Source organism: Orycteropus afer, unplaced genomic scaffold (genome assembly GCF_000298275.1).
Source record: "Orycteropus afer afer isolate SDZICR_OR568_19922 unplaced genomic scaffold, OryAfe1.0 scaffold00035, whole genome shotgun sequence".
Lineage (NCBI taxonomy): Eukaryota > Metazoa > Chordata > Mammalia > Tubulidentata > Orycteropodidae > Orycteropus > Orycteropus afer.
This window is the reverse complement of record NW_006921622.1, coordinates 17,787,590-17,814,347: the sequence shown is the minus strand read 5'-3', so window position 1 is coordinate 17,814,347 and position 26,758 is coordinate 17,787,590. Positions and strand designations below refer to the sequence as shown.

Sequence of the window (26,758 nt, the reverse complement as noted above, 5' to 3'; positions counted from 1 at the left end):
CATAGGCACTGAAACAAGGCGGGCTTGTGCTTACTCACTGATCTGCACTGAACACGTTCCCTTGTTGCATAAGTACTGGAAAACCCTGAACAAAAACCATGAGTACAGAGACGGTGGGAGCAGTGGACTGTCAGGTACTCTAACAGGACCAACAGCCTGCATATTTCCAAGTGGTGTTGGGACCTGAGAATTGACCTAAAGTCAGCACTGGTCGCCACAGGCTGCAGGGACAACTGCGCTGGTGGCTTGTGACTAGGAAGAGAAAAAGCAAGGAAGGAGACAACCTGAGTTGCGGACTTTCTGCAGCAGAGGGTGCAGCCATTTTGAATACTTAAAGTGACTGAGGGTGCAGCCATTTTGAATGTTTACAAGTGGCAGCCATTTTGTATTTTAAAGTGACAGCATTCTTTCTCATTTGGATTCCAGGGACCTAAGAATAGACTGTTGGGCCAAGGACAGCAGGGACATACGACAGGCTGACAACAGGAAAAGAGACAGGTAGTGAGTGTGTAACTGATGTCAACTAGCAAATAGAGGAGCACAGCACAGTACCCTGCTTATGTCAATAACATGCAAACAAAATGAAAATTATAGGCAAGTCACTCCAACCTACAATCACCAATTAAATACAAACACAAAAACGTCACAATGCCTCGGAGACAACAGAGCATCACAGTCCACATAAAGCAGCAAGATAAAGCAAGAGAAACAAGGGACCAGAACACAGGCCCAAAACACATCCCTGAGGAAGACGAAGCATTGGAACTCCCTGATAAGGAATTCAAAAGAATTATATTTAGGTATTTTCAACAAATTGAGAGACAGATCAAGGAAAACACTGACAAAATTGAGGAAAACACAGAGAAAACCCTAGAAAAATTTTGAAAGACAATACAAGAACAAAATGACAAAATAAATGAAAAGTTAGAAATGAATGATACAAAATCTACATGCAGAAATACAGAAGATTAATACTAAATTTTCAGAAATAGAGAAGACACTGAATGGGCAAAGGAGCAGAACTGAATCAATGGAAGACATAATTGGTGAGACTGAAGGCAAATACCTGAACACTTCTTTGGAAAGGGAGCAATCAGAAAAAAGATCAAAACAAAATGAAGAAAGCCTAATTTTAATGTGGGATACTATCAAAAGGAATAACCTAAGTGTAATCAGAATTCCAGAACAGGAAGAAACAAAAGAACCACAGAGAAAACTGTCAATTTGCTGGAAGAGAATTTTCATGGTATGGTGAAAGATGAGAATATATCCATTCAAGAAGTCCAACAAACCCCAAACAGGATAGACCCCAAAAGAAAACGACTAAGACATATCATCATCAAACTCACCAAAACCAAAGACAAATAATCATGAAAGCAGCATGGGAAAAACGAAGTTACCTATAAGGGGCAACCAATAAAACTAAGCTCGGATTTCTCGGAAGAAACCATGCAGGTGAGAAGACAATGAGATGGTATATGTAAAACACTGAAAAAGAATTATGTACCCAGCAAAACTGTCCCTCAAATATGATGGTGAAATCAGGTCATTTCCAGATAAGCAGAAATTAAGGGAATTTGTTAAAACCAGATCAGCCTTACAAGAGATGCTAAAGGGAGTCCTTTGGACAGAAACAACCACAGCAAACAACTGACCATTAACACACATGATGACATAACCCAGAAACCAACACAGCTATGGAAGTATCCAAAATAAATAAGCCTGCAAGATTGTAAACAGGGAACCAGAAATATCAATTGCCAAATGAGGACAACTACAAACCAAAGGGAGTCTGGTAGCATAGTGCCTAGGGGACTTGACTGCTAACCAGAAGCTGGTGGTTCAAACCCACCAGCCACTCCTCGGAAGGTTGGGCAATCTACTTCCATAGTGATACTGCCTCGGAAACCCAAAGAGGGGTCACTTTGAGTTGGGTCCAACCTGACGGCACATAACAACAACAAACCAAAAAGAGGAAAAAAACTGTGTTGTTACACAACTTCTACATGGTAGGGAAGTCAAGACAAGTACAAGATAGAACAGAGTGTTCTAAACTTGGGAAGAAAACTATAAATCACAGGATAGCCTCAAAGAAAAATGCTAAACCTTCACATCAAAATAAAAAGGAGGACCAGCACAAATATTTAGCAAATACTAAAATAATAGCAATGAAAGAAGTGATAACACAATTAATAAACAAAACAAGCTCAGCATAGAAAATTATATGGAACAAAGAAATCGACACCATGAAAAAGCACATAACAAAAATAACAACAAATTCATATTTGCTGATAATTAATCCTATGTAGCACTAAAGAATAATGTAAAGTCTGCAAAACACTGCATAATATTGATGAACTTGGAGGCATTATGCTGTGAAATGAGTCAATCATAGAAGGACAAAATAGTATTAGTTAGTTGCTGTGGAGGGTCAAGGAAAGGTTTATATATGAAGGGAAACTTTCTTTGTTGGTTGCCAGGCAGGAGTCAGAGGGGAGAGGAGGGGAAGGAACACTGCAAGAAAAAAAAAAAGCATTGACCCATGTCACTGTAGTTTTGTGTATTTCATTCTACATAAATTATATTTCAATGAAACGCATTAAAAATAAAAGATGCTATCAGGAGTAGAGATTGAGAGTAGGAAGAAAGTTGTATCAGGATCAAATGATAGGCAAACTATGGTTTCTTCTCTTGGCAAAACCAAGTAGCTGATGACCTTGGGCAAGATTCCTGAAAGTTTTTGGCTTCAGTTTCCACTTCTAGAAAATGAAACTGACAGGACTGTGCTCTTAAGATACTGTGTAGTGCCTAAGCATTTTATCAATATGATCTAGCACTAAATATTATAGGTTATGTGATAATGGCTTGCCTATTACTAATTTAAAGGCTGTAAGTGCTGAAACCAGTCAGTCCATCACTGTAACTTTCTAGTTGTTTAGTTAATAAACTCAGACTGTAAAGTCCTGACAGTATAATTTAATTATCCCTTCCATGACTCATGGGAGCTCTGGTAGCATAGTGCCTAAGGCGCATGACTGCTAACCAGAAGGCTGGAGGTTCAGACCCACCAGCCACTCCTTGGAAGGTTGGGCAATCTACTTCCATAGTGATACTGCCTTGGAAACCCAAGGAGGGGTTGCTATGAGTCAGGTCTGACTCAACGGCACATAACAACAACAACAACATACATAAACCATAAGAAGCTCTGGAAGTGGTGTGCTTAAGGCATGTGACTGCAAACCATAAGGGTGGTGTTCTAACCCACCAGCCACAATGTTGAAGGTAGACTGGGTAATCTACTTCCATAAAGATTTACCACCTTGGAAATGTAAAGGGGGTTGCTATGAGTCAACCTTGACTTGACAGAAGTGAGTTTGGTTTGAACCTGTATAGCTCCATGACTCTGAAGAAATGGGCTCATTCTACATATCCTACCACCAGAGTCCACTTGGGGCAATGTGTATGTGTCCCACATAATTATACAAAAATCCGTAATAGGTCAAAAAAACTTTCCCCCTTGATTTCACCATGCTTTCCATTACTGAAATTCCTTGTTGCCACCAAAAAAATCCAAAGGAGAAAATAATTCAGTTATGAAAGGGTTAAAATAGTTGAGTCCCTGCTAACTTTAAGGTACAACTTTTGTCAATGGCTCACAAAACCCAGGTGTTCTATTGTGTCATTTGCCTGAAAGCAATGTTTCTCAAACTTGCCTCAGCATAAACATCAGATGTATTTTAACAGCCTTGTTAAAAATACTGATTCCTAGGATTATCTCTGAGATAGTTTACTGTTAACAAGGACATCCCATGAGATTAAACAGGCAAGTTTAGAAAAGGCTACCTTAAAGAATGTTACCATTTTGCCTAGACAAGGGTTCTCAAACTTTATAGTGAATCATAACCACCTGTCAGACTTGTTAAAACCTGTCCTGTTGGGTTCCTCCTTTAGAGCTTCTGGTTCAGTGAGAGTAGGGCCTGAGAGTGTGCATTTCTAACAGGTTTCCAGGTGATGAGAGCCACTGGCCTAGGGTGAGAGTGGAAATTAGGTCTTCTACTTTTAAGTTCTAAACTGAATGGGATTTGAAAGCTACTAAACTTTATGATCAAAGGGTAATGATCTGAGCTCTGCTTTATCCAACACATAGTAAGGATTAGAGCAGTAGGTGTCAACACTGGCTGCAAAGTGAAATACTTGGGGGGGGGGGGGAAATTACAGATGCCTGGTCCTGCTCCCAAAGATTCTGATTATATTGGCTTAGTGCTTGGTCAGGTCATCAGGATGGTAAAAGATTCCCAGGTGTTTCTAATGTGCAATTAAAGTTGAGAACATGTAGAAGAACTAGAGGTAGAGAGATACCAGTTAAGTACTGTAATAAGTTACAAAGATGACCAGAATTAGGCTGAGAGCAGCACAGAAAAAAGAAAACAAGTACAAAGGTATTGTTGTTGTTGAAGATAAAATGTATATTCTACAATATTTAGTAACTATTTAGGAGAACTGTCATCATTAACAGAAATAAGGAAGCCAAAGGATTTAATTTCTTAGAGGTGAATTCTAGTGCTGGTTCTGTTTCCAGCTGCCACAGCTGAGTGTGTTCCTTTCCCTCATGGCTCCTGGCCTGTTCATCTGTAGAATAAGGGAGCTGAAGAATATGATCTGAAATGTTAGTTCTAACAAGTCTGTGGTTCCATGGAATAAGGGAGATAAGATGATGTGTTTAAGCCACCTCAGAGCTTGTAACAGATGCCAGTTTTCCTCTGGCAGTCATCCTACGGGATGAAATAAGTTGTCCTGTAAACCATCACCATCATATTAGTAATCCTAGAAGAAAATATAGGCACACAAAGACAACCAAACGATGGCAGAGGAATCTAGAATGTTCATTTCAGAGCAAAATATGTGTCAGAACAAAGTTTTAAACATGCCGAGGCTGCTAACAACATGCTTATAGAATCTGAAGAGGCAGCAGCTGACTCGGTCCCAAATGAAAACCAATAATTTGCTTTAGTTCCTGATCTTTCAAGAGTAAGTTTTATAGGAAATAAATCAGGAAATCCCAAATCAATCCATTTCCGTGATAAAAGGTCAAATCAATTAGAATTTGTTTTAGTTTCTTAATGCCACATTCCAAAACTGGACTTCTAGAAGGCTATGTCCTCAAAAAAGTGATGTGATACTGTATTGGGTGGCTGGTAAAATTACCTTGTTGATAATGTATGAGCCTCTTCTGCATTACCAACAAATGTAGTAAATGCTGATTGTGTGGTTTCTCAGATGCTTTTTACTATAAAAAATATTGAGGAACCAGAGTTTGAAAAAAAATTTGCATTGAGTGTGATTACATCTCTTCTGAAACAGTAGTGTGTGCAACATGCAAATACCCAACACTTCCCCTAGGCACTCCTCTACCCGCTTATGTGTATGTGGGAGAAGAAATGACAGACATAACAGGAAGAACAGATGCCTGCCTGCAGATTTGGTGAGAAAGCATAAGAAAAGTTGCATTTGTTTGTACTCTGTTTTTAAGAATATTAAAACAACCTGTGAAGAAATCGGATTCTAACTCTGTGAAACCTGTCCATAAATCAGGGCTTCCTGGTTTGACCCCTATCTACATAAGAATCCACTAAGGGGTTTGGTGAGTAACAAATGGGGTCTTAAAAGCTTTAAGCAGCCATCTAAGATGCAACACTTGGTCTCTCCTTATCCAGAGCAAAGAAGAATGAAGAAAATCAAAGACACCTGGAAATAGTCCAAGGGATTAGTGGACCATGCATACCTCAGGTTACATGACCCTGAGACCAGAAGAACTAGATGGTGCCCAGACAGAATAGGAGAATCAAAAAAACAAAATCAAACTCATTGCCGTGGAGTTGGATCCGACTCATAGTGACCCCTCCTTGGGTTGCCAAGGCAGTATCACTACAAAAGTAGATTGCCCAACCTTCCTTCCGAGGAGTGGCTGGTGGATTTGAACCGCCAGCCTTCTGGTTAGCAGTCAAATGCTTTGGGCACTATGCTACCAGAGCTCCTAAATAGTGGGAGAGAAATGTGGAACAAAACTCAAAATCATAAAAAGACCAGGCTTACTGGTCTGATCGAGACTGGTGAAACCCTCAAGACTATGACCTCTAGTTACCCCTCAAATCTGGTACTGAACTCACTCCCATGGCTTCCAGCCAAACAACAGACAGGCATATAAGGTGAACATTAATACCAGGTAGTTATATTCCTTAGAACAATCAACCACAGGAGATCAGAAGGTCAGTATTTGCACAGGGTAACAGCTCAGAGAGCAGGAATGCATAGGAAAGAACGACACAGGGAAAAGGTAATCATAGGGAGGAAGTGAGAAGAGAGCTGTAACATGCAGATTACAACAAAAAGCATCTACAAGGGGGGATCTGTAAGAATTACTTGGGGATCTTGTTAAAACGTAGATTCTGATTTAGTACCGTATTTTTAAGCAAATTACATTTGTAACTTCTTGCACATTAGTTTTCTATGCACGATATGCACTGGCACATTATTTGCGTGGGGACATTATATGCAAAAAAAGAGTATATCTGGGGCGGAAATGCAAATTTTCAGCAGGGTGTTCAATCAGAATGAACTGGTTCAAAGCCCTGACATAAACTAAAAAGGTAATCAGTAAGTTAAGAGTTGGCTTACCCAACAAAAACTCCAGTAACTCTAAGGCACCTATTAGTCACAATAATGGCAAAAGCTTGTGCAGCTGGTGCAGGGGGTGGTAATGGCAGTTGGATGCACTGTTACAGGCTGACATTTATGTCTGCTGACTTATCAATAAGAGAAGCAGAAAAAGAATATAATTCTTAAAGGGATATTTGAAAACTAATATAGTGTCACCAAACAGGAAAATACTTCCATTTTGTTTCTGAAGGTTTCAAAATCCAATCAATTTGCCCTTTAAAGATTTAACATGAGGCATTTGCTCTTAAAATATGTGTACACATATAGACATTTAGAAAGACACTGTCACCACTGGAACATCTCCAGAAATTCTTAAACTTTTCTTAAGTCACCTATACCAACTGTCATCAAGGAAACCCCTTCAAAATATTTCAAAATAGTGAAATTTCAAAAAGCTACACAGTAAAAGACTATCTGGAAAGTATAGGGAGTTTCTGTCAAGTGCTGGTTCAAAAAATCTAATTTCAAGACAACCAATTGTGCCAAGTTAAAAAAAAAAGAGGTTTTCCCAGGTTGCTTGTCCTGGTCCAATGAAAATCATAGTCAGTGTTCATCATAGGTTAACTTCAAAGGCTGTTTACCTATCTGCAAACAAAATGCATCTACCTATGGAAAAGGATTATCATGTCTTAACAATTATTCCTCTACTCCACTAAATGGGTAAGTTAATCACAGTAATGAAGCATTAACACAGAGCCTGTTCTTCAAGTGTCACCAATACGTTTTCAGTGCCAGGGAACACTGGTTATATGCTCTGGGAAGACCTGCTGTATATCATAAGTGAAGTAGTCACTTTTACTAACATTATCAGTGGCAATAACATTACTTGGTGCAGTAAAATGAATGCTGATTTTAGAAGACTTGAAGTGTTTAGTTGCCTGCATGCCATTTATTGGATGTTTAATTTGTTCAGGTTTGAACATTAGTTCCTTACTTGTAAAACACACATAATGTAATGATACCCACCACAGAGAAGAGCTGTAAGATTAGAGATAATGTATAAAAGAATCCTTTGTAAACTACAAAGACAATGCATTTTCATTAAATGTTATTTTTGGAACTTGTTTTACCCAAAATTAATTTTAGGACCATAAATCTTTTCACAAACGTATCTCTCAACAACAATCCCTTTTTATGATAAATTTTTGTGACAGTATAATGCATAATACGAGCTTAAGTTCCTATTTTATTAGAAGGCAAAAACAACAACAAAAAAAAAACCCTAAAACTTACAAATACATATTCGACTAACTTCTGGCCCCACACACAAGACAGAAAAATCAGTCTGCTTATGAAACAAGTCATGCTCAGTGTGGAGTGTCACTTCCTGCTCAGCCTCATTCTGTGTTCCCTTTTCTGAGGCTGTAAAGTACTTTCTTAACTCTTTTCCCACTGCCTTAGGGGCAGAAGAGAAAAGTGGTGTCTGGTGACAGTGAGTGTTGGTGCCTCATGACACTAGGATTTCCCAGTGAAACATAAAACAGCAGTTTGGAGCACTGTAGTCTTTTCCTTATGTTCCCCACCCCCCCTTCTTTACCAGCATTTTTCAGATGCTGGTAGATTACTGATGAATCAGTATATTTTACCATGCTTGGCCCATCATTATAATTCATTACTCAGGTGTATTAATCAGGGTCTGAGTAGATTAATGTTTGTAGTTGCAGAGATGGTAGCCAGTGACTAATTCTTCTAATCTCAAACATGCCTTTACTCATGAATACTTTGCTTTTTTTGTGGGTAATGATAAGATAGGAAAGGATTCCTCACTTAGGCCTTAATGTATGAAAGGAGAGTTTATTAATTTTTGCCAGCACTTGGCACACTTACTGGCATTTGTCTCCACCTGAGTTTCTGGTTGGTGAGTAAGCCCTATACAACCAAAATTTTCCAATCAATCTCTTTGGGAGAAAGGACTCATTTATATATACATTTCACCTCTGCTTCAAAATTTTGAGAAATTGGAACCTGGTAATATTGAGGGCTACTATTTCCACAGAGTGCCCAAAATCCTCAGCCACACCCCCTGTTCCTCAACTGACTGCTAGCGTGCTACCCAAGGTAACCACCCTCTATCGCCCCACCCTCCCCTCACCTAGGAAGAAGACTCATCTATAGCTGTGGCTCTCCTAGAAGACAGACAAAAAGATGATCTCTCCATTCTGGGATCAAAAACTAATCAAAAGCAAGGCCACTGCTTTCTGTAACATCAAAATGGAATGACTGATTTATAAGAAGTTATATGGAAGATATATGTTTACAAATTTTGAGAAAGAACAGAGGCAAAATCTCTGAAAAACTGAAAGTAAAATTTTAGAACAGAGGTAGTTTTTCCATTTCATGGCATGGTGATGAAGACCTTTAAAACTGTTAAATACCATTGACATGAAAATCTACTAAAAAGATGTCCCATGTGGACTGCTGAATGGAAAACCAATTTGCTCTCTAAACTTTCACCCAAATCACAATAAAAATTTTAAAAGATGTCTCAAGTGCCAGCCAATGCCCATGTATTTCAACTAATTATTTGGCACAGAGAAGATGTATGGCTGTGGTAGAGCAGGCTGTAAAAATGTCTGCTTTGTAAGTCACTGTAGCCTCTTTAAGCTTCTTAAGCCTTTCATCCATAGCAGGGAGAATAAGAATCTGGAGAGAGAAGGAATTATGCAATTCTGGTGGAGCATTCCACTAACTTTTTTGCTATTTTGAGAATGGCAAATGGAATGGAAAATTTCTGAGACTCCTATGCTCCAATGTCTCTGATCCTTCCTGAGCCTTGTTAAGGGGGCTCTGAGGCATATCCAAAAGCCACGGCCTAGACTTAAAATGTAGAAACCACTCACCTTGCCAGTGTCAAAAATATATGGAAATAATCATGCTACTTCAAATGCATACAATTTACAAAATATCTCTGTGAATATTATCTCAGTTAATTCCTCACCATCAGCGCTGGGAGGAAGGTTCTTGTTTTACAGATAAGGAAACAGGTGAAATGACTTTCCTCAACATCTCAGTCAGAAAACCCAGGTCAAACCCAGGCCTGCAGTCTATTCGGTCACTTCTTTCACCTTCCCATCAGGTTGTGCCTAAGAGACTCTGGTTCTATAGAGCTACATGTCAGTGTGTCAAAGGGAGTTTGTAAAACGTACCTGCTGACAAGCAAATAAGACAGGGCCAGTGGCTAACCCAAGCTTCAAATCGGCTGATGTTGGTTTGCCCATCTGGTGAGAGCATGAGGTGAAGTCTAATACATCATCTATTAGCTGGCAAAAGGGGGGGAAAAAAAGAAATTTAAGAAGTACACCATACCAACATCACTGCCACCCTTCCCCTGCCCAGAGGATTCTAGTCTGGGGCACAATATTGACAGAACAACCTGACACCATTCTTATAAATAAGCATACCAACCTGGAAAGCTATTCCCACATTTTTTCCGTATTGATAGGCAATCTCATGCACCACTGGGTCAGGGCATCCTAAGACAGAGACCTGAAACAAAGAATTCCAATATAAGCTGCTGGCAGACGGAAATAAGGCTGTAAACCCCTAGAAAGACTGACACAGTAGTAAGGTAATCTCTTAAGAGGTAGGGAAGCCAGAAGATGTATGTATAATCAGGAGACACTGCTATCAGAAGATCGAACAGGTACAAAATACTGTTTCTAATGAAAATTTCATTCTTAGACTGTTTTCTTAAATTCTAAGAAAAACATCCTCCCTCAAGACAGTTCAGTCTTCCCCACTGCTCAGGAAAAACCAAACAACTAGCTAAGTAAACGTCTTTGACATGCAGAAGAAACAGACTCTAATATGTGAAATACTGGCTTTCACCATCCAGCAAACCAAGCCCAATTGTTCGCTTTAATAAACGCTATTAATTTATCCTCATTTGAGGAATACTGAATCTAATCAAATACATGTTGTTGCCATATATAATCATCTCCCCCGCTGTGGTCCATTCTTTTAAATGCAGCTGTTTCTTCCGAAACGCAGCTATTTCTATGTCTGTAAGAGCCTCAAACTTCATACTGAAGATAAAAGTAGGATTCTTTCATTATCAGAAGGATCTTCACTAGTTCTACTGTTTCCATATTTTTTTTTCTCACAAGAAATAATGTAACTGTATAAAAACTTTTCAGTGAGGGAGAAACAGGGCTTCTGAAAGTCTTTTTCAAAAACTCCAAAAAACTAGCTGGTACTAGCCACTTGATTGCATTTCCCGATGCTCTGCTAGGCATGCTAAGCAGGCCCAAACACATTTACAAAAAACAAAGGCTGGGTTAAAACCAAAAGTGGGAGGGGGAAAGACATGCTATTCTACTGCAGAGGAAATGTCTATATTGACTCTAAATGAGAAAGCCAGATGGAGCTCTTCACCGTCTTCCTTAGCAATGGATCATCAATTATATTAGGTCTCGTAGTGCCTAAGGCATTTGACTGATAGAAGGCTGGCGGTTCAAACCCACCAGCCACTCCTCGGAAGGAAGACTGGGCAATCCACTTTCGCAGAGATAGTGCCTCAGAAACCCAAGGAGGGGTCGCTATGAATCGAATCTACTCGACGGTGTTGAGGTTTTTTTTTTGTTCCCTGACCCTGGACCCTACACCTCAGCGTTTCTCTGCTCAGGGACCACACTTTAGGCAGGCAGTCAATACATCACAGTGGTTGGGGTGTAGGCTCTGCAGTTGGCCTCCTAGATATGGATTATGCCCCTTCCAATTACCACATGACTTTGGCTTGTTATTTAATCTTTCTGCACTTCAGTTTCCTCATCTGTAAAATGAAGGAGGGACTCCTCTTCAACTAAACTAGAGTCTGTGGGACCACATGGGTGACAATTTAGAAATATGGAAGAAGTCAAGATACCCATCAACTTGACTAAAAGAATGAGTGTGGCAAGATTTGGGCAGGCTGGAATGAGCCGAATTCAGAACAGAATGATATTCCTTTCGCAGGTGTATCATGAAATAACTGATCATTGAAGCAATTCTCTATAGCCAGGTTAATGCTGTTTCCTTAACACAAAAATAGAAATTTTCTTTATGAGAAGTAAAAGATTGAGTTAAAAAAAAAAGTATTTATAAACTCAAAGAAAAGGAATTAAAATCGACAGAGCACATGTGATTAGCACTTTACATTATTTTAGCTAAACATCACAATATCCCATAAATACTTATTTTGTGGATGATGATAACAGTAACTAATAATTATTTCATACTTAGTAAATGCCAGGCACTACACTGAGGACTAATATATATTAACTCACTTATGATGTAAGAACATGGCATAGAGAGCACTAGTACATGGCTAGGAAATACTGGAATCAGAATTTTGAATCTAACATTTTGGCTGCAGAGACTGCTCTCTTAATAGATTTGCCTTCTAGGAGCTCTGGTAGCCTAGTGCCTAACTAAGGCACTTGACTGCTAACCAGAAGGCTGGCGGTTCAAACCCACCAGCCACTCCTCAGAAGGAAGGTTGGGCAATCTACTTCCCTAATGATACTGCCTCAGAAACCCAAGGAGGGGTCGCTATGAGTCAGGTCCAACTTGACGGCACATAACAAATAGTGCTTCTAATGAGAGACGTCAGGTAATGCGCCCAACTATCCATAAAGCTGGTCTGTGCACAGTGTCCACTACTTGCTGACATATAAACCAAAAACCAACTCACTGCCATCAAGTCAAATCCGACTGACAGCGACCCCTCCTTGGGTTTCCGAGGCAGTATCACTACGGAAGATTGCCCAACCTTCCTTCCGGGGAGTGGATGGTGGGTCTGAACCACCAGCCTTCTGGTTAGCAGTCAGATGCCTTAGGCACTAAGCTACCAGAGCTCCTGACATATGCTCACACAGAAATGAGCTATTTATTTATTAGTGGGCATCTTCTACCTTCATATACAGATTTCAACTAATGCAATGTACAGACCACCCCAGAGGATCCTGCTCCCCCAGCTCAGGGAAGGACTGTCTGGATCTCTGGCAAAGAAACAGAAAACAGCTATCACAACTAGGAAAGTCAGATGCAACACAATAGAAAAAATGGAAAGGAGGTACACTGACAGCCAATGAACCCTGTTTGTTCTTCACATCAGAGGAGGGCTGCTTCACAACCTTCCTGGAAGTGGGTGAAGTACAAAGTTTCGTTTGAATCCAATGCCACAGCCACGCCATGTTGTGTCTATGTGCATCTTTCTAAAGAATGCTCATACCTTTCGTCAAATTCTTAAGAGTCATGTCTCAAAAAGATTAGGAACTACTATTTTCACTGACAGGGGCAAAACACTGGATATTTTTCAAATATTTCTGGCCTTGAAGTATGTGTTTGTGCCACCTTATATTCAGATGTATGTGTGTATATACATACATATATACACACACTATACACATGAATATATGTATGTATGTATGTATTGTGGTCTTATTTATTAAAAAGAGATTATTGGTGTAACACCAATACATTAAATTAAGAGGTTGTTGTCAAAAACCAACTGAAAATTTTGAGAGAAAATAGATGCAACATCACAGATAAACCGCTAATATTCTTACTGTGTAAAGAACTCTTATAAGCTGAAAGAAGAAACATCAGACACCCGATAGAAAAATGGGCAAAAGACAAGCAAAGAAAATTCACAAAAAATAAAGATATAAAAATGGCCCAAAGCGAGACCAGGTTTGCTGGCCTGATAGAGCCTGGTGGAACCACTGAGACTATGGTTCCTAGCTGCCCTTCAGGTCTGGAACTGAACCCACACCTGTGGCTTCCAGCCAAATAACAGACAGGCATAAGAGTTGAACATGTACCTGAGGTAGATACATCCCTTGGAGAAAACAATCATGGGAGGAAGATGAAACAATCAAGGGAGACAGTTCAGGGAGCAGGAGTGCATGGAGGGATGGACACAGGGAAGAGGTAACTATCGGGAGGAATTGGGAGGGGAGGTGTTGCACTGGGGTAAACTGTCAATGTCATTAGACAACGTGTGTGTGAACTGCTGTATGGAAAGTGAATCTGCTCTGTAAACTTTCACCCAAATCACAGTTTAAAAAAAAAAAAAGAATTTCAACCAAAAAAAAAAAATGGCCCAAAGCATATGAAAAGATGTTTAACCTCACTCATGAAAAAGAGATGCAAATTTAAAGTCTACTGCAATACTATTTCCCATCTATCAGACTGACAAAAATTGAAAACTATGTGGGAAAACTCACAAACTGCTGGTGGAAATGCATATTCATACAATCCTTATGGAAGGAAAATTGTAGTGTCCACAAAAACCACATGTGCAATTACCTTTCAAATTTACCCTGAAAGTACACCTCTAACAAATATAAAAATACATATCTGCACAACATCAGTCATTGTAGCATTGTTTGTAAAATACTGGAAAGCTAAATGCCCATGCCTAAATGTTGAATAAACCATGGCGCTATCATCCAGTGGGATATGGTAACTGATTAAAAAACAGAATGGATAAAACATGAATCCTATGATTCTAGGCTGGATGTGGAGCTATCAGTATGATACCTCACGATGGCTCAGCAAAGAATCATACATAGATGATAAAACCAGGCAATGAGAATTTAATGAGACAGATTATTTACATAATCTCAAAATACCGCACCCCAAATACTTACTAATTTCAAAGGGAAAAATAGTAACTTTAAAGTGGAGAAACTTGGCAGACACCACCTTCAAGTGATCAAAGGGGTATCAGTAAAGGGATAAAGAGACAGCATGTGTCCTAATGTGCTGAAATGAGATGACATCACTTCTGTTCTTGCCAAAAATTCATAACCTCAGTCTAATCTTGAGAAATATCAGACAAACCCAACTTGACTCTACAGCAGAACTGGCTTTTTCTCTTCAAAATATCAAGGTAATATTGGATGAAGATGGAGCATCTGTGTCAGATGAAAAGGTACTTAAGATCACGACAACTAAATGCTCCGTGAGCCCCTGGAGTGGATCCTGGACCAGATACTCTTTTTTCTCTTTTCTTATAACAGACAACATAAGGACAACTAGCAAAATTTGATTAAAGTCTATAGATTAAAGTATAACAACGACATCAAAAGAGTGCTCTGCTGATATCATCCACAAAACAAAATTCTATGGTACTGCTGTGGTAAAGTGGTGGCACTATGCAGCTTTGACAATAAAGTAACATGAAGACAATACAGACCACATTCACCCCTGGAGAGAAAACAAATACAGAAAAAAGTCAAAGGAAAAACAGCTGACTGCAGAACTGCAACACTCAGTTCGGGGTTCCAGTCCCACCTCAGCCATTGACTGGAGGAATAACATAACTTGACAGTATGGGCTCTATTTCCATATCTTCTGGCAAAAAAGTCACAGCCTTCATTGGTAAGGAACAGCATGCATTTTGCATTACTATGAATATAAACAGTCAATCATCTTTTTATGATAGAATTAACTCTATTTTAGTAACAACCAGTCACAAAATAATCCCCCTAGGCAACCCTTTAGGAGCTCTGGTAGCATAGTGCCTAAGGCACCTGACTGCTAACCAGAAGGCTGGCAGTTCAAACCCACCAGCCACTCCTCGGAAGGAAGACGGGGCAATCTACTTCCGTAGTGATAACTGCCTCGGAAACCCAAGGAGGGGTCACTATGAGTTGGGTCCGACTCGACAGCACATAACAACAACAACAACAGGCAACCCTTTTAGGAGCTCTGGTGGCACAGTTCCTAAGGCATTTGACTGTTAACCAGAAATTGCAGTTCAAACCCAGCAGCCACTCCTCAGAAGGAAGACTTGAGCAATTTACTTCCATAGAGATACAGCCTCGGAAACCCAAGGAGGGGTTGCTATGAGTCAGAAATGCCTCAAAGATGGCAGTGAGTTTGGTTTGGTTTTCTTCAGGCAACACTTTTAGATTTTAACATTATTTCCATTAAAAATACAATGGGTCAGTGCTTAGGGGACACTGAACTTCTCTACCAATGGTTATGGAAAAATTTGGGAATGCTGATTGTTGAACACACAGAACACATTCAATGTCACTGAACCATACATGTAAAGATTGCTGAAATGGCAAAAGTTTTGTTATATATCTACTTACCACAATAATACCAAAAAAAAAAAAGCAAAAAATGATTGGTTAATAAAAGGGGTGGGGGAGTTGCTTAGAAAAGGCATCTGTTAATAAGAATTAACAATTTATGCTGTTACCAGAAACAGAAGAATGAAATATAAGCTACTGAAGTTACCTTCAAATTCTTATAGCATCTCATTAGTTCTTTTGTAATAGTTCTGATGTTTAAATTTTATCACTCCTCTTTTTGTTGTTGCTGTTGTTGTGTGCCGTTGAGTCGGACCCAACTCATAGTGACCCATCCTTGGGTGTCCAAGGGGTATCACTATGCAAATTGATTGCCCAACTTTCTTTCCGAGGTCCTGTGTTTTTGCATCTCTGATTTGCGTTGTAGGCTTTCTTTTTGGAGCCCACATTTCTTTGCATTCTAAATACCAAGAGTTCATAAAAATTGCAATTTTGAATATATAACCTCTGGAATATTTCCATGCATGAGAACTTATAAATACAGAAACTTATTCCAAGAGCTCATACTATGATTTTGCTTTATTATTCTAATCGCCCTAGAGTTGAGGAATGAATAAATCACCTACGTGAAAGCAGGTAGCTCTGAAACAATGCTAGCATGCCTCCTAGTGGGCAGCAGAGTACACTGTAATAAAGATTGAGCCATGGTAATATTCGTACCCTTTATTTACTTGCTAATCTTTGAAGAATAAGGTGTTCTTTACAGAAGAGTATGTCTCTGGCTTCTTACACAAAGGATCACGAGCACAATTAAGCTTTTCCCTGATTGAGTGAGGTCCATTTTGGACCCTTCCAAGACAAGAGTGTTCTTCTAACTCAAAGTGCATCGGTTACTGGTATGTTCCAATGCCGTGCTACTCTCCTGCACCCACGGGCTGTGGGAGGTTCATCCTGTGTGGACGACTCACAGTGTTTCCAATTCCAACTACCACACTACTTGGTAGTGCTCTGCACTGCAGTATTCAATAAGTCTGCAATAATTAATCAATCAATAAGCTTCACTTAATCAACTAGTCTGCCTTATGAGGGTTGATATCTTCATGGAATTTTGGACAAAGGGTATGATAATCAATGAAGAAGTAATGTAACAGACTTCGTGGCACCCATTTTAAATAGGTCTTTATTTTATTTAGTATTTCAGTGTCTACTGTAGAATACTGCCTAAGGCACTTGACTGCTAACCAGAAGGCTGGCAGTTCAAACCCACCAGCCACTCCTTGGAAGGAAGACTGGGCAATCTACTTCCGAAGTGATACCACCTCAGAAACCCAAGGAGGTATCACAATGAGTCGGGACCAACTCAATGGCACATAACAACAACAACACTGTGTTTTCATCTGTCTGTTTTTTAAAAATTCACACTTCAAATTTCTTGGAAATAAAAAAAAATTAGTCATTTCAATAAAAACATAAAATTGGCTGCAACTGTGGCCAGCATGTTTTACATAATTCACATTCCTTAGGGTTTCAACTGAGTCTTTCTCGTAAGAAAATGTTGCCCTCATTCTTTTCTAGCTCACAATTATACATTTTTCGACACTTTTCAAAACAAAGACACTCTAGGGAAGGAGCTATTTCATTGGAAAAGTCTGAGAAAAAGCTCTGTTTAACTGTAATTATGTTAAGAGTGAGTCGTGACAATTTACCTTATAGGTTTTTCCTTCTTGTTGAAAAGCAAACCCAAGTTTCACCTCTGTTATGTCTGTTAGACTGAGAGATGGTCAAATAAGTCTATGGACAGAACTGTCTTCTCATTCAACACTAAACACCACACATTTAACCTACAGATTAAAGACAATATTACTGATTTTTATAAAAGACAAGTGTGTGGAGAGTGGAGGGAGGCCCAGGAAGAGCAAGGGGAAAAGAAGTCATGGTTCACACTCAATTTAAACCCTGAAGAAAAATGGCTTATCTTCCATATAAAAATCTTAGGGGAATCTACTACTCATGAGAAAGTATATGAAATTCAAATACAATCTAACAGATATTTTCTCCTGATTAAATTAAACCACAAAAACCCAAGTGTGTTGCTGTTAAGTTGATTCCAACTCACACTGACCCTGTAGGACAGAGTAGAACCACCCCATAGGTTTCCAAGGCTGTAAATCTTTATGGAAGCAGACTGCCTCATCTTTCTCCCACAGAGCAGCTGGTGGGTTTCAATCACAGTCTTTTGGGTTAGCAGCCTAATGCTTTACCACTGCGCCACTAAGGCACCTTTCTGGGTAAATTAGAAACACAAGAAGGTATTATTTCAAAATGAAAAAAAAGTTATTTATAGTATTCCTGCTTAGACTAGGGATTTCCTAATTTCTTTGTATGGAAATAACTTTCACTTCCTCTTTATAGGGCGAGCTCTGGTGGTGCAGTGGTTAAAGCACTGGGCTACTGACAAAAAGAACCCACCAGCTGTTCCATGGGAAAAAGAAGAGGCAGCCTGTTTCCAGAAGTGTGCTTTCCAGTCCTGGAAATCTGGAGGGAGGGGGGGAAGTTGCACTCAGTTCTACAGGGTCTCTATGAGTCAGAATCCAGACGACAGCAGTGAGTTTTCTCCTTTATAACTATTGAGATTCCTTTGATTTCATTTTTCTTTCTTTTTTTTTTAAAAAAAGCTTTCCCAACTTTTTATTTGTGTAAAATTATGGTGCATCTTACAGGTGATGGTTTCTTAAACTGTATTATTTCATACAGTCTAAGATTTTTTTTAGGCGCTCTGGTAGCGTAGTGCCTAAAGCACTTGACTGCTAACCAGAAGGCTGGCCGTTCAAACCCACTCCTCGGAAGGAAGATGGGGCAATACTTCCGTAATGATACTGCCTCGGAAACCCAAGGAGGGGTCGCTATGAGTTGGGTCCAACTCAACGACACATAACAACAACAACAAGATGTTTTATAGCTCTGGTTCTCAGCCTGTGTTTTACCATGAGGAAGGAAGCAGAAGCAATTCAGGTGAGGTGTTGGATTTTGATATTGACTTCTAAGAATCCTCTCAGTTCCTAGAACACGGTATACAGTAACTTACATCTCCTTTTTCTACCATACTCTTAACCTTTGGACCCTTATGTGTCTCTTTACTCATTCCAGTTTTCCCTGCCTACCAACATGTGCTTGGTTAGTAATTCCTGTCCACTCCAAGCATCAAGGATTTACCAGAGATGACTGCTTTACTCTACTTTAATCTCGGTTTGTGTGTCTGTGTGGGGAGGGGAATATGTCTCCTTGATATTGAGATTTTTGACTGAGAAACCTATTATTTTTTTTCTTTTTCTAATTGCAATTTAGGTGAACGTTTTCAGAGCAAATTGATTTTCCATTCAACAATCCATACACATTCTGTTTTGTGACATTTACTCCATCCCTACATAGTAACAGCATTCTTCCCGCTTCCTCCCTGCAACTATCCCTTCTCTTCATCCTTCCTTCCCATCCCCTCCCATCTTCCTAGCTCTATCCCGGGGCAAATGCTCCTCTCAATCTCATATGCTTGGTTGTTCTAATGAGTTCATAACCTCCTGACATTACTGTTCACCTTATAGGTCTATTCACCATTTGGCTGACAGTTGAGTCATGGGACTCAAGTTCAGTTCCTAGCTTGAAGGGTGTCCAAGGGCCATAGCCTCAGGGGTTCCATCAGTCCATATCAGACCAGCAAGGCTGGACCTTTTTTTTTTGGGAAACCTATCATATTTAAAAGGAGCTCTGGTAGCATAGTGGCTAAAGCACTTGACTGCTAACCAGAAGGCTGGCGGTTCAAACCCACCAGCCACTCCTCGGAAGGAAGGTTGGGCAATCCTACTTCCGTAGTGATACTGCCTCGGAAACCCAAGGAGGGGTCGCTATGAGTCGGGGCCGACTTGACGGCACATAACAACAACAACAACAACATCATATTTAAAAGCACAGAGCTTCATAAACTTTTTCAAAAGTAAAAACTCAAAAATAGTGTACATCTGAAAATACTCAAATTACTAATGATAAATTGTTTAAAATGTTACACAGTTTGGAAATTAGATGGGGGAATAAATTATAAAGCTTATTTTGAGTTAATTTTTAGAGGAAAAGTTTAAAAAGTTAATGTCTGCATACCAAAAGAAAACAGGACAAAGGGAAAATCATAGCAGAAGTTGTCTGTTGTTTGGGGATGTTAATTCTTTCCTCATGGACCTCTTGGGATTTTGGGTACTATTTTAAGGTTCTCCAATGAACTTTTTTCTAGGAGAATTAGCTCCCAAGAAAGAGCTATGAGGAGTCTGTTAACTTGAAAAGACAGAACGTACATACTGCTTTACAACTGTTGGCTATCAGACTTGCAGTCTTCTTGAATGTCTTTTCAAGGTAGTGTGCAAATCTTTCATTCTCATTTTCTTTTGACCCTAACTGAAGAAATTCCCCTGTAAAGAAAGAAAGAGGTTATGAGATAAGGTTTTATCACCTGACTAACACCAATATGGAATTAAAAAAAAAAAGCCAAAATCAACCTACCACGCACCAAATCTTCAATAACTTGGGTTAAAATAGATATAACTGTTGTATGTCCAATTCGTGCCAAAGCCATAGATGCTGCAGAAAGAATGAAATCTCCAGCAAGAACAGCCTAGAAAATAAAAAAAAAGCCTTCACAGAAAAATGTCAAGAGTCACTGAGTCAACAATGAAGTCAGCTTATCAAAAGATAAAGAATGGAAAGGAATGGCCATTTTGGATTTAAGTTTTCCTCCCTCTTGCTTAGCAGGATGATGCAATAATCAGTTATGTATCAGGAACATCATTTGAGTTGGATGGGCTCTCAGAGATTACTCAGACTATGTCTCCAACTCACAGCCGAAGAAACAAATGCCCAAAGAGGGAAAGTAGTTTATCCTCTAGCTTCATCCCCCACACTCCACCAAAATGAAGGCAGCTGAACCATTTTAGTAATGCTGAACCATTTGCTCTTCCCTCATACCATGTTGCTGAGCCTTTCACTTACTGTTTCATCTGCTCAAAAAATCATTCCCTTCTTCATTTGCATAATTAGCTCAGATGGTGTCTCAAGGAAGTCTAATCTGATCCACCAGTATGACCAGATGCCTCTGTTCTGTGTGAGCACAACACCCTTGCGCACTGCTGTGTATACTGCACTTTTCATCCAAATCAGTGATTTCCTTGTTTATTTTCCTATTTACTAAACTCCTGAGAGCATAGGCTGGCCGTGACTTCAGCTAGCACTCAGCATACCCCAGCACATGGCACAATACGTTTTGTCATTGCAAACTAAACCAAAAAGTCTTGGATCCAAGTTCAGTGTTCTTTGCGCCTATATTACATTACCCCTCATTCCTAGACAGAATCCTTTTTTCAACTTCTCTGAGCAGTAGATAATTATTTTTCTAATCTTCTTTGGATTGTGAGCAGATGTCCACATCATATTAGCAACTAATTATAAATTATACATCATTCAATTCTATTGTTTAATCAAACACTCTATATACATACACATTAATTTGCATATTTAAAGACATGTGTAAGTACCATAGATCCTCTACTTAAAAATGTGAAATTTTCAATGATAGAGCAGTATGCCTCTGGGATTTAAAAATATTTTCCATTTATTTCCTTGCCTTGCCTCTTTTGTACTACAATGTGGTAGTAGTTAATCAGTGAGTATTTAAAGGATTAACTTGAATCTGAGTTGATGTGAGCCCAAAAGTAAAATGCTGATTCCTCATGAAATACGCTTTTGGATACCTATGAAAGATCTCTTTTCTTATAACCAAAAGGAATCCTATATGAAACTGTGAATAACCAGAAACACTAAGTTTATTCTTCTATAGTAACTAGTCATAAATGTTAGTTCACAGAAATTTTAATTTGTGAAATTTTCAACATAACTACACTTTTTAAGGTTTTTTAGTACTTAAACTTAATGATGATGTTCAGTATGTTTACCATTAAATCATTTTAAAATCTCATTATACATCATGTTTAAAAAAACCACACACACACACACACACTCACACAAAAAACCTCACTGCTGACAAGCTGGATCTGACTCATAGCGACCCCTCCTTGGGTTTCCAAGAGTATCACTATGGAAGTAGATTGCCCAAACTTCTTTCCGAGGAGTAGCTGCTGGGTTTGAACCTTCAGCCTTTTGGTTAGCAGTCAAATGCCTCAGGCCACCAGAGTGCCTATACAGCACATATATATCCTATATAAATCTTTATATTATATAAGATACCTAAAAACCAAACCCACTGCAATCGAGTTGATTCCAACTCATAGTGACCCCCACTGGGTTTCTGAAATGGTAAATCTTTACAGAAGTAGATTGCCCGGTCTTCCTTCCACAGAGTTGCTGTTGGGTTTGAACCACCAATCTTCTGATTATCAGTCAAATGCCTTAGGCACTGCACCACCAGAACTCCTTCCTATAAGCATACATTTCTAAAATCATTTCACACACATGTGTACACATACTTATATTCATCCATCCACCCCTTACAACATTACCAACTCAGGACCTGGGATCCTTAGCTTTTAATCCCTTTCTTCTCCCTCCTTCGAGTATTGTAGAGGCCAAAAAGTTTTAGGCATATGAAACTGGGCCACAAGATTGTGAAGAGTTAAAAAAAAGCAAGCCTGGGAAACCCAGGGCAGTAACACGGGATCGTGGAGAAGGGGTTACGTGAACAGATTTTATGTATCTGTAACAGTAGCTACAGTGGTTAAGCTCTAACTGCTAACTGAAAGGTGGGCAGTTTGAACTCACCAGCCACTCCATGGGAGAAATATGTGGTAGCCTCCTTCTGCAAAAATTACAGCCTTGGAAACCCTATAGGGCAGTTCCACTCTGTTCTATAGGGTTGCTATGTTGGAATCAACTCCACAGTAATGAGTGTTTTTTTTTTTTTTAACAGTAGTTTTTGTTCAGAGGCATATATAGAGACGGCTTGCAGGCAGTCTCCAAAAGCAGAAAGAAGTAGGTGATGGAATAGGATACAAAGCCTTTTCATTTAAATTCTGAAATAAAAAACTTAGAAATGAAATAGTAGGATGTGATTATACAACAAAGTTATTTACATTAAAGCAAAATCAGCAAGTGAAGAGAACATGTTTTGTGTTTGGTAATGGGAATTAAAAACTAGGAGGGAATCAGGTACTATAAGTAGGTGAGGAAGGGAACGTCAGAAGAGGGAAAACTTGTTCACATAAACTTTTTGCTGCTCTTCAACTGGCCGGGCAGGATAGCTCACAGAGGTGTGTATGCAGTGGTACAGGCCTGCTCCGAAACAGCCTGTACATCTTCAATTCTATTTCTGGAACTTAATTCCCATTCTTGAAACCATGATTTAAACATCCTCAAATGAAAATCCCCATTTCACATACCCCTCTTCAAGAAATACAAAATAATATGGAAAGATTCATTTATATATACATCTAAACCAACTATAGATCCTCTACTTAAAAAGATGAAATTTTCAATGATAGAGCAGTATGCCTCTGGGATTTAAAAATATTTTATATTTATTTCCTTGCCTTGCCTCTTTTGTACTACAATGTGGTAGTAGTTAATCAGTGAGTATTTAAAGGATTAACTTGAATCTGAGTTGATGTGAGCCCAAAAGTAAAATGCTGATTCCTCATGAAATACGCTTTTGGATACCTATGAAAGATCTCTTTTCTTATAACCAAAAGGAATCCTATATGAAACTGTGAATAACCAGAAACACTAAGTTTATTCTTCTATAGTATTTTCTGTTACCAAATATCTGTATATACTGATAGAGTATGCTTTTTTGAAAACTGGAACACGATATTTGAGCAAGTATATTTTACTTTTAAGGAGACAAATCTGAAAAATAAATGCAATCCAAAGAACACATTTTGTAAGAAAGATTTAAAAATAAAACAAAACCATACCTTCTTTTCCCCCCAGATCTTATTAACTGTGTGCTTTCCTCTTCGAGAACTTGCATCATCAATAATATCGTCATGAACCAGACTAGCAGTGTGGATCATTTCTGCAATTAAGGCTATGGAGCGCTGGCTTGCTTGCACATCTCTAATTAACAGAAAGCAAGGCTTTTTAACAGAGAAGTTGCCTATAACCTCCTCAGCAATCATCTTGTGAAAAGTGGACATCGGATCTAGGACAAAGAATTTTATTTCTCTAAGAGAAACTGCATATACATTTATGCTTCCCTATAGACCCTTTTCTTTCACTGGACAACATCTTAAAAATGCTTGAGATACCCCACCAAGATGGCGTTTTATGGATACCATATTAAGAAGCAGAATTTGTATGATTCACAATAAAAAAGGTAACAGCTCAGAAGTCTGACCATTGAGCTCCTTGACAATTCATCTTTATATCCTATGGCAGTCTTCTTAGTTGGCTAACTAAGTTTATAATTAATTAGGTTATAATGAAATTTTAAGAGATGAAGGGGAGAGTGAGAAACAACCTTAAAAAAGTAATTTAAGAATCAAGTGTGGACAAATATTGTATGATTTTACCTATATGTTTGAAGTTTAAATACCCACTGCCATTGAGTCAATTCTGATTCACAGTGACCCTAAAGGACAGAGTAGAACTGCCCCATAGGGTTTCCAAGGCTACAATCTTTACCAAAGCAAACTGTCTCATCTTTCTCCCACAGAGCCAGCTGGAGGGTTCAAACCCCCAACCTTTCAGTTAGCAGCCAAGTGCTTAACCACTATGCTACCAGTGCTCCTACAAAATATTTAGAATAGGCAAATTCATAGAGACAGAAAATAGATTAGAGGTTATGAGAGGTTTGGAGGAAGGGAAATGTGAAGTTATTACTTAATGGGTACAGAGTTTCTGTTTGGGGTGATGGAAAAGGTTCGGAAATGTTGGTGATAGTTGCATAACATTTTGAATGTAACTTATACCACTGAATTGCACATTTAAAAATGGTTACAGTGGCAAATTTTATGTTATTTTATCACAACAAAAAAAGATTAAAAACAATAACAAAAAAAACCAACCCCAAAATCCCACAGCTACTAAAACATACCAAAAAAACAAAGTGTGCGCACACACACACATCTAAGTGTCACTATGTTCAAAGCATTTAATACTGTCTTCAATTACATGTTTAGTATGAAGACCTCAGCAACCAAGGCAGAATTTTTATTAAACATTTTCTCAAATTCATATTTAAACTTTGAATTAAAAATTTAAACTTTTATTTCCCAGGTTAAGGAGCTCTGGTGGCACAGTGCCTAAGATACTCAACTGCTAACCAGAAGGCTGATGGTCCCTGAGTTGCTCCACAGAAAGTTAAGATTTACCGCCTTGGAAACCCAGTGGGAGTCGTTATGAGTCAGAATCCACTAGATGGCAATGGGTTTGGTTTTGGTTTATATCCCAGGTTATAGGACAGACACTCTCAAGAACATAATACATAGATGTGAATTTTACATTTGAAAGAAAATGTCACTTATTTAACATTTAAAAAGATTATTATCATTAGTGTTGTCATTTTCATCTATGGACATTTTTTAAAACTGAATTTCATGGTAGTCAGATTTGGGAAATAACTTACTAAATTTTTTTGGACCTAAAACATATGCCTGACTTAAACATACATTAACCAAATGTTTCACTTATTCCAGTAGCTTACTTTTCAAATACCATGAAGTTAAATTTTGGAAGGAAGCAAAGTGAGATGGATACAGAAATGTGACTATTCCTTTGAAAATCTAATCTAAACATCTGCTCATTCTGATCCTTCAGACAGCAGAAAATTGTGAAAAATGACAATAACTACATAAAAGATGATGGAATTCAACTACAAACACAAAATCAGTATGACAATATCTTCTGATCTTACTATAATTTTAAAACATGATGCTTTGCCACAGTTCCTTCTCCCTAAATCTCAGAATCCTCTAGCTCCTTTTAGCCTGGAAATCAATTGTAAAGTACTACTCATTTTTTTATGAATATTTCATACTTATACCAGTTCTTAATACTTCCAGATCTCAATACATTCGTCCAAGGAGGTGGGAATTAAGGTAATGGAAGGTAGGGACATGTCATCCTATAAAGCTACTTTAATAATGGAGAAAATGGAGGTTCAGATGATATACTCTGAATCCCTGACAGACCTATTAGGAAGCTGGGGTTTTAAATATTTTTCAGATAAATTTACTGGACTCAATGTTCTTTGAGTTGAATGCACAGAAACAGAAAAGATACAGACTTCTACAGTTTTTTTCTTCTTCTTTAAATAAAAAGCTTTTTTTTTTTAAAGAATATTTTATCAAGTGAACTTCAGTCTAATAAAACATACACTTCCTACTAGTTAGTAGCAGAACTTACCTTAAAACTGTTTAGGCCTCTAGCCTTTCTTAGGCACTTCCATTATCACAAACTATGTTAGCAGACAGGGCTTCCTGCTGGTACACTACAGTCAAGTGGCAGCACTCACTGAGACAGTGGAGTGTTTTGTAATTTGAAGATATTAAAACAAAGACAAAACTTTCTTATTATTTTGAAATTTCATATATATGTATATACAAATGCTATTTTGCATGGCTAAATTATCGATAAGTGAAATCATGATTCTTGTTTAGAATATCTTTTGGCACTATGACAGAACACCTAATAAAAAAACACACTGTATTTCTGATGTCCTCTGCCAATACAGTTAGGCTTTAATGTGTATCAGTCAGCTTATATCTGAAAAATATTGCCACTGCTGATTCACAGCCTAGCATGATGGTAAGATAGATAACCAGCATTGAGAGGTAGCAGAAAAATCTCAGTGTCAAACTGAGTCATGTCTTCAAAAGGTTGGGCACCATTTCTACTTTGTACTATAGAATAGCTGCCACACTTTGCCAACTTCTTGGACTGGTGTTAAGGAAAGCCAGACAGGCAAGAGTGGGAGAGAAAGAGGCTCTTAGTCTTCAAAGTTGGCTGTGTTGCCTGTACTTCAC

General features: G+C 38.6%; 1 protein-coding gene across 1 annotated transcript in view; it reads right to left on the bottom strand.

Annotated features, from left to right (window-relative positions):
• The window catches only part of PDSS1 (decaprenyl diphosphate synthase subunit 1), a 67,069-nt gene that overhangs the window by 19,557 nt on the left and 20,754 nt on the right, over positions 1-26,758 (bottom strand). Inside the window, exons 5-9 of the mRNA XM_007936418.1 lie at positions 23,708-23,849; positions 20,289-20,400; positions 20,088-20,197; positions 10,123-10,203; positions 9,864-9,977 (exon numbers count right to left, since the gene is read on the bottom strand). Coding sequence (XP_007934609.1) covers positions 9,864-9,977; positions 10,123-10,203; positions 20,088-20,197; positions 20,289-20,400; positions 23,708-23,849 — 559 coding nt within the window. The remainder of the gene's footprint in view (positions 1-9,863; positions 9,978-10,122; positions 10,204-20,087; positions 20,198-20,288; positions 20,401-23,707; positions 23,850-26,758) is intronic.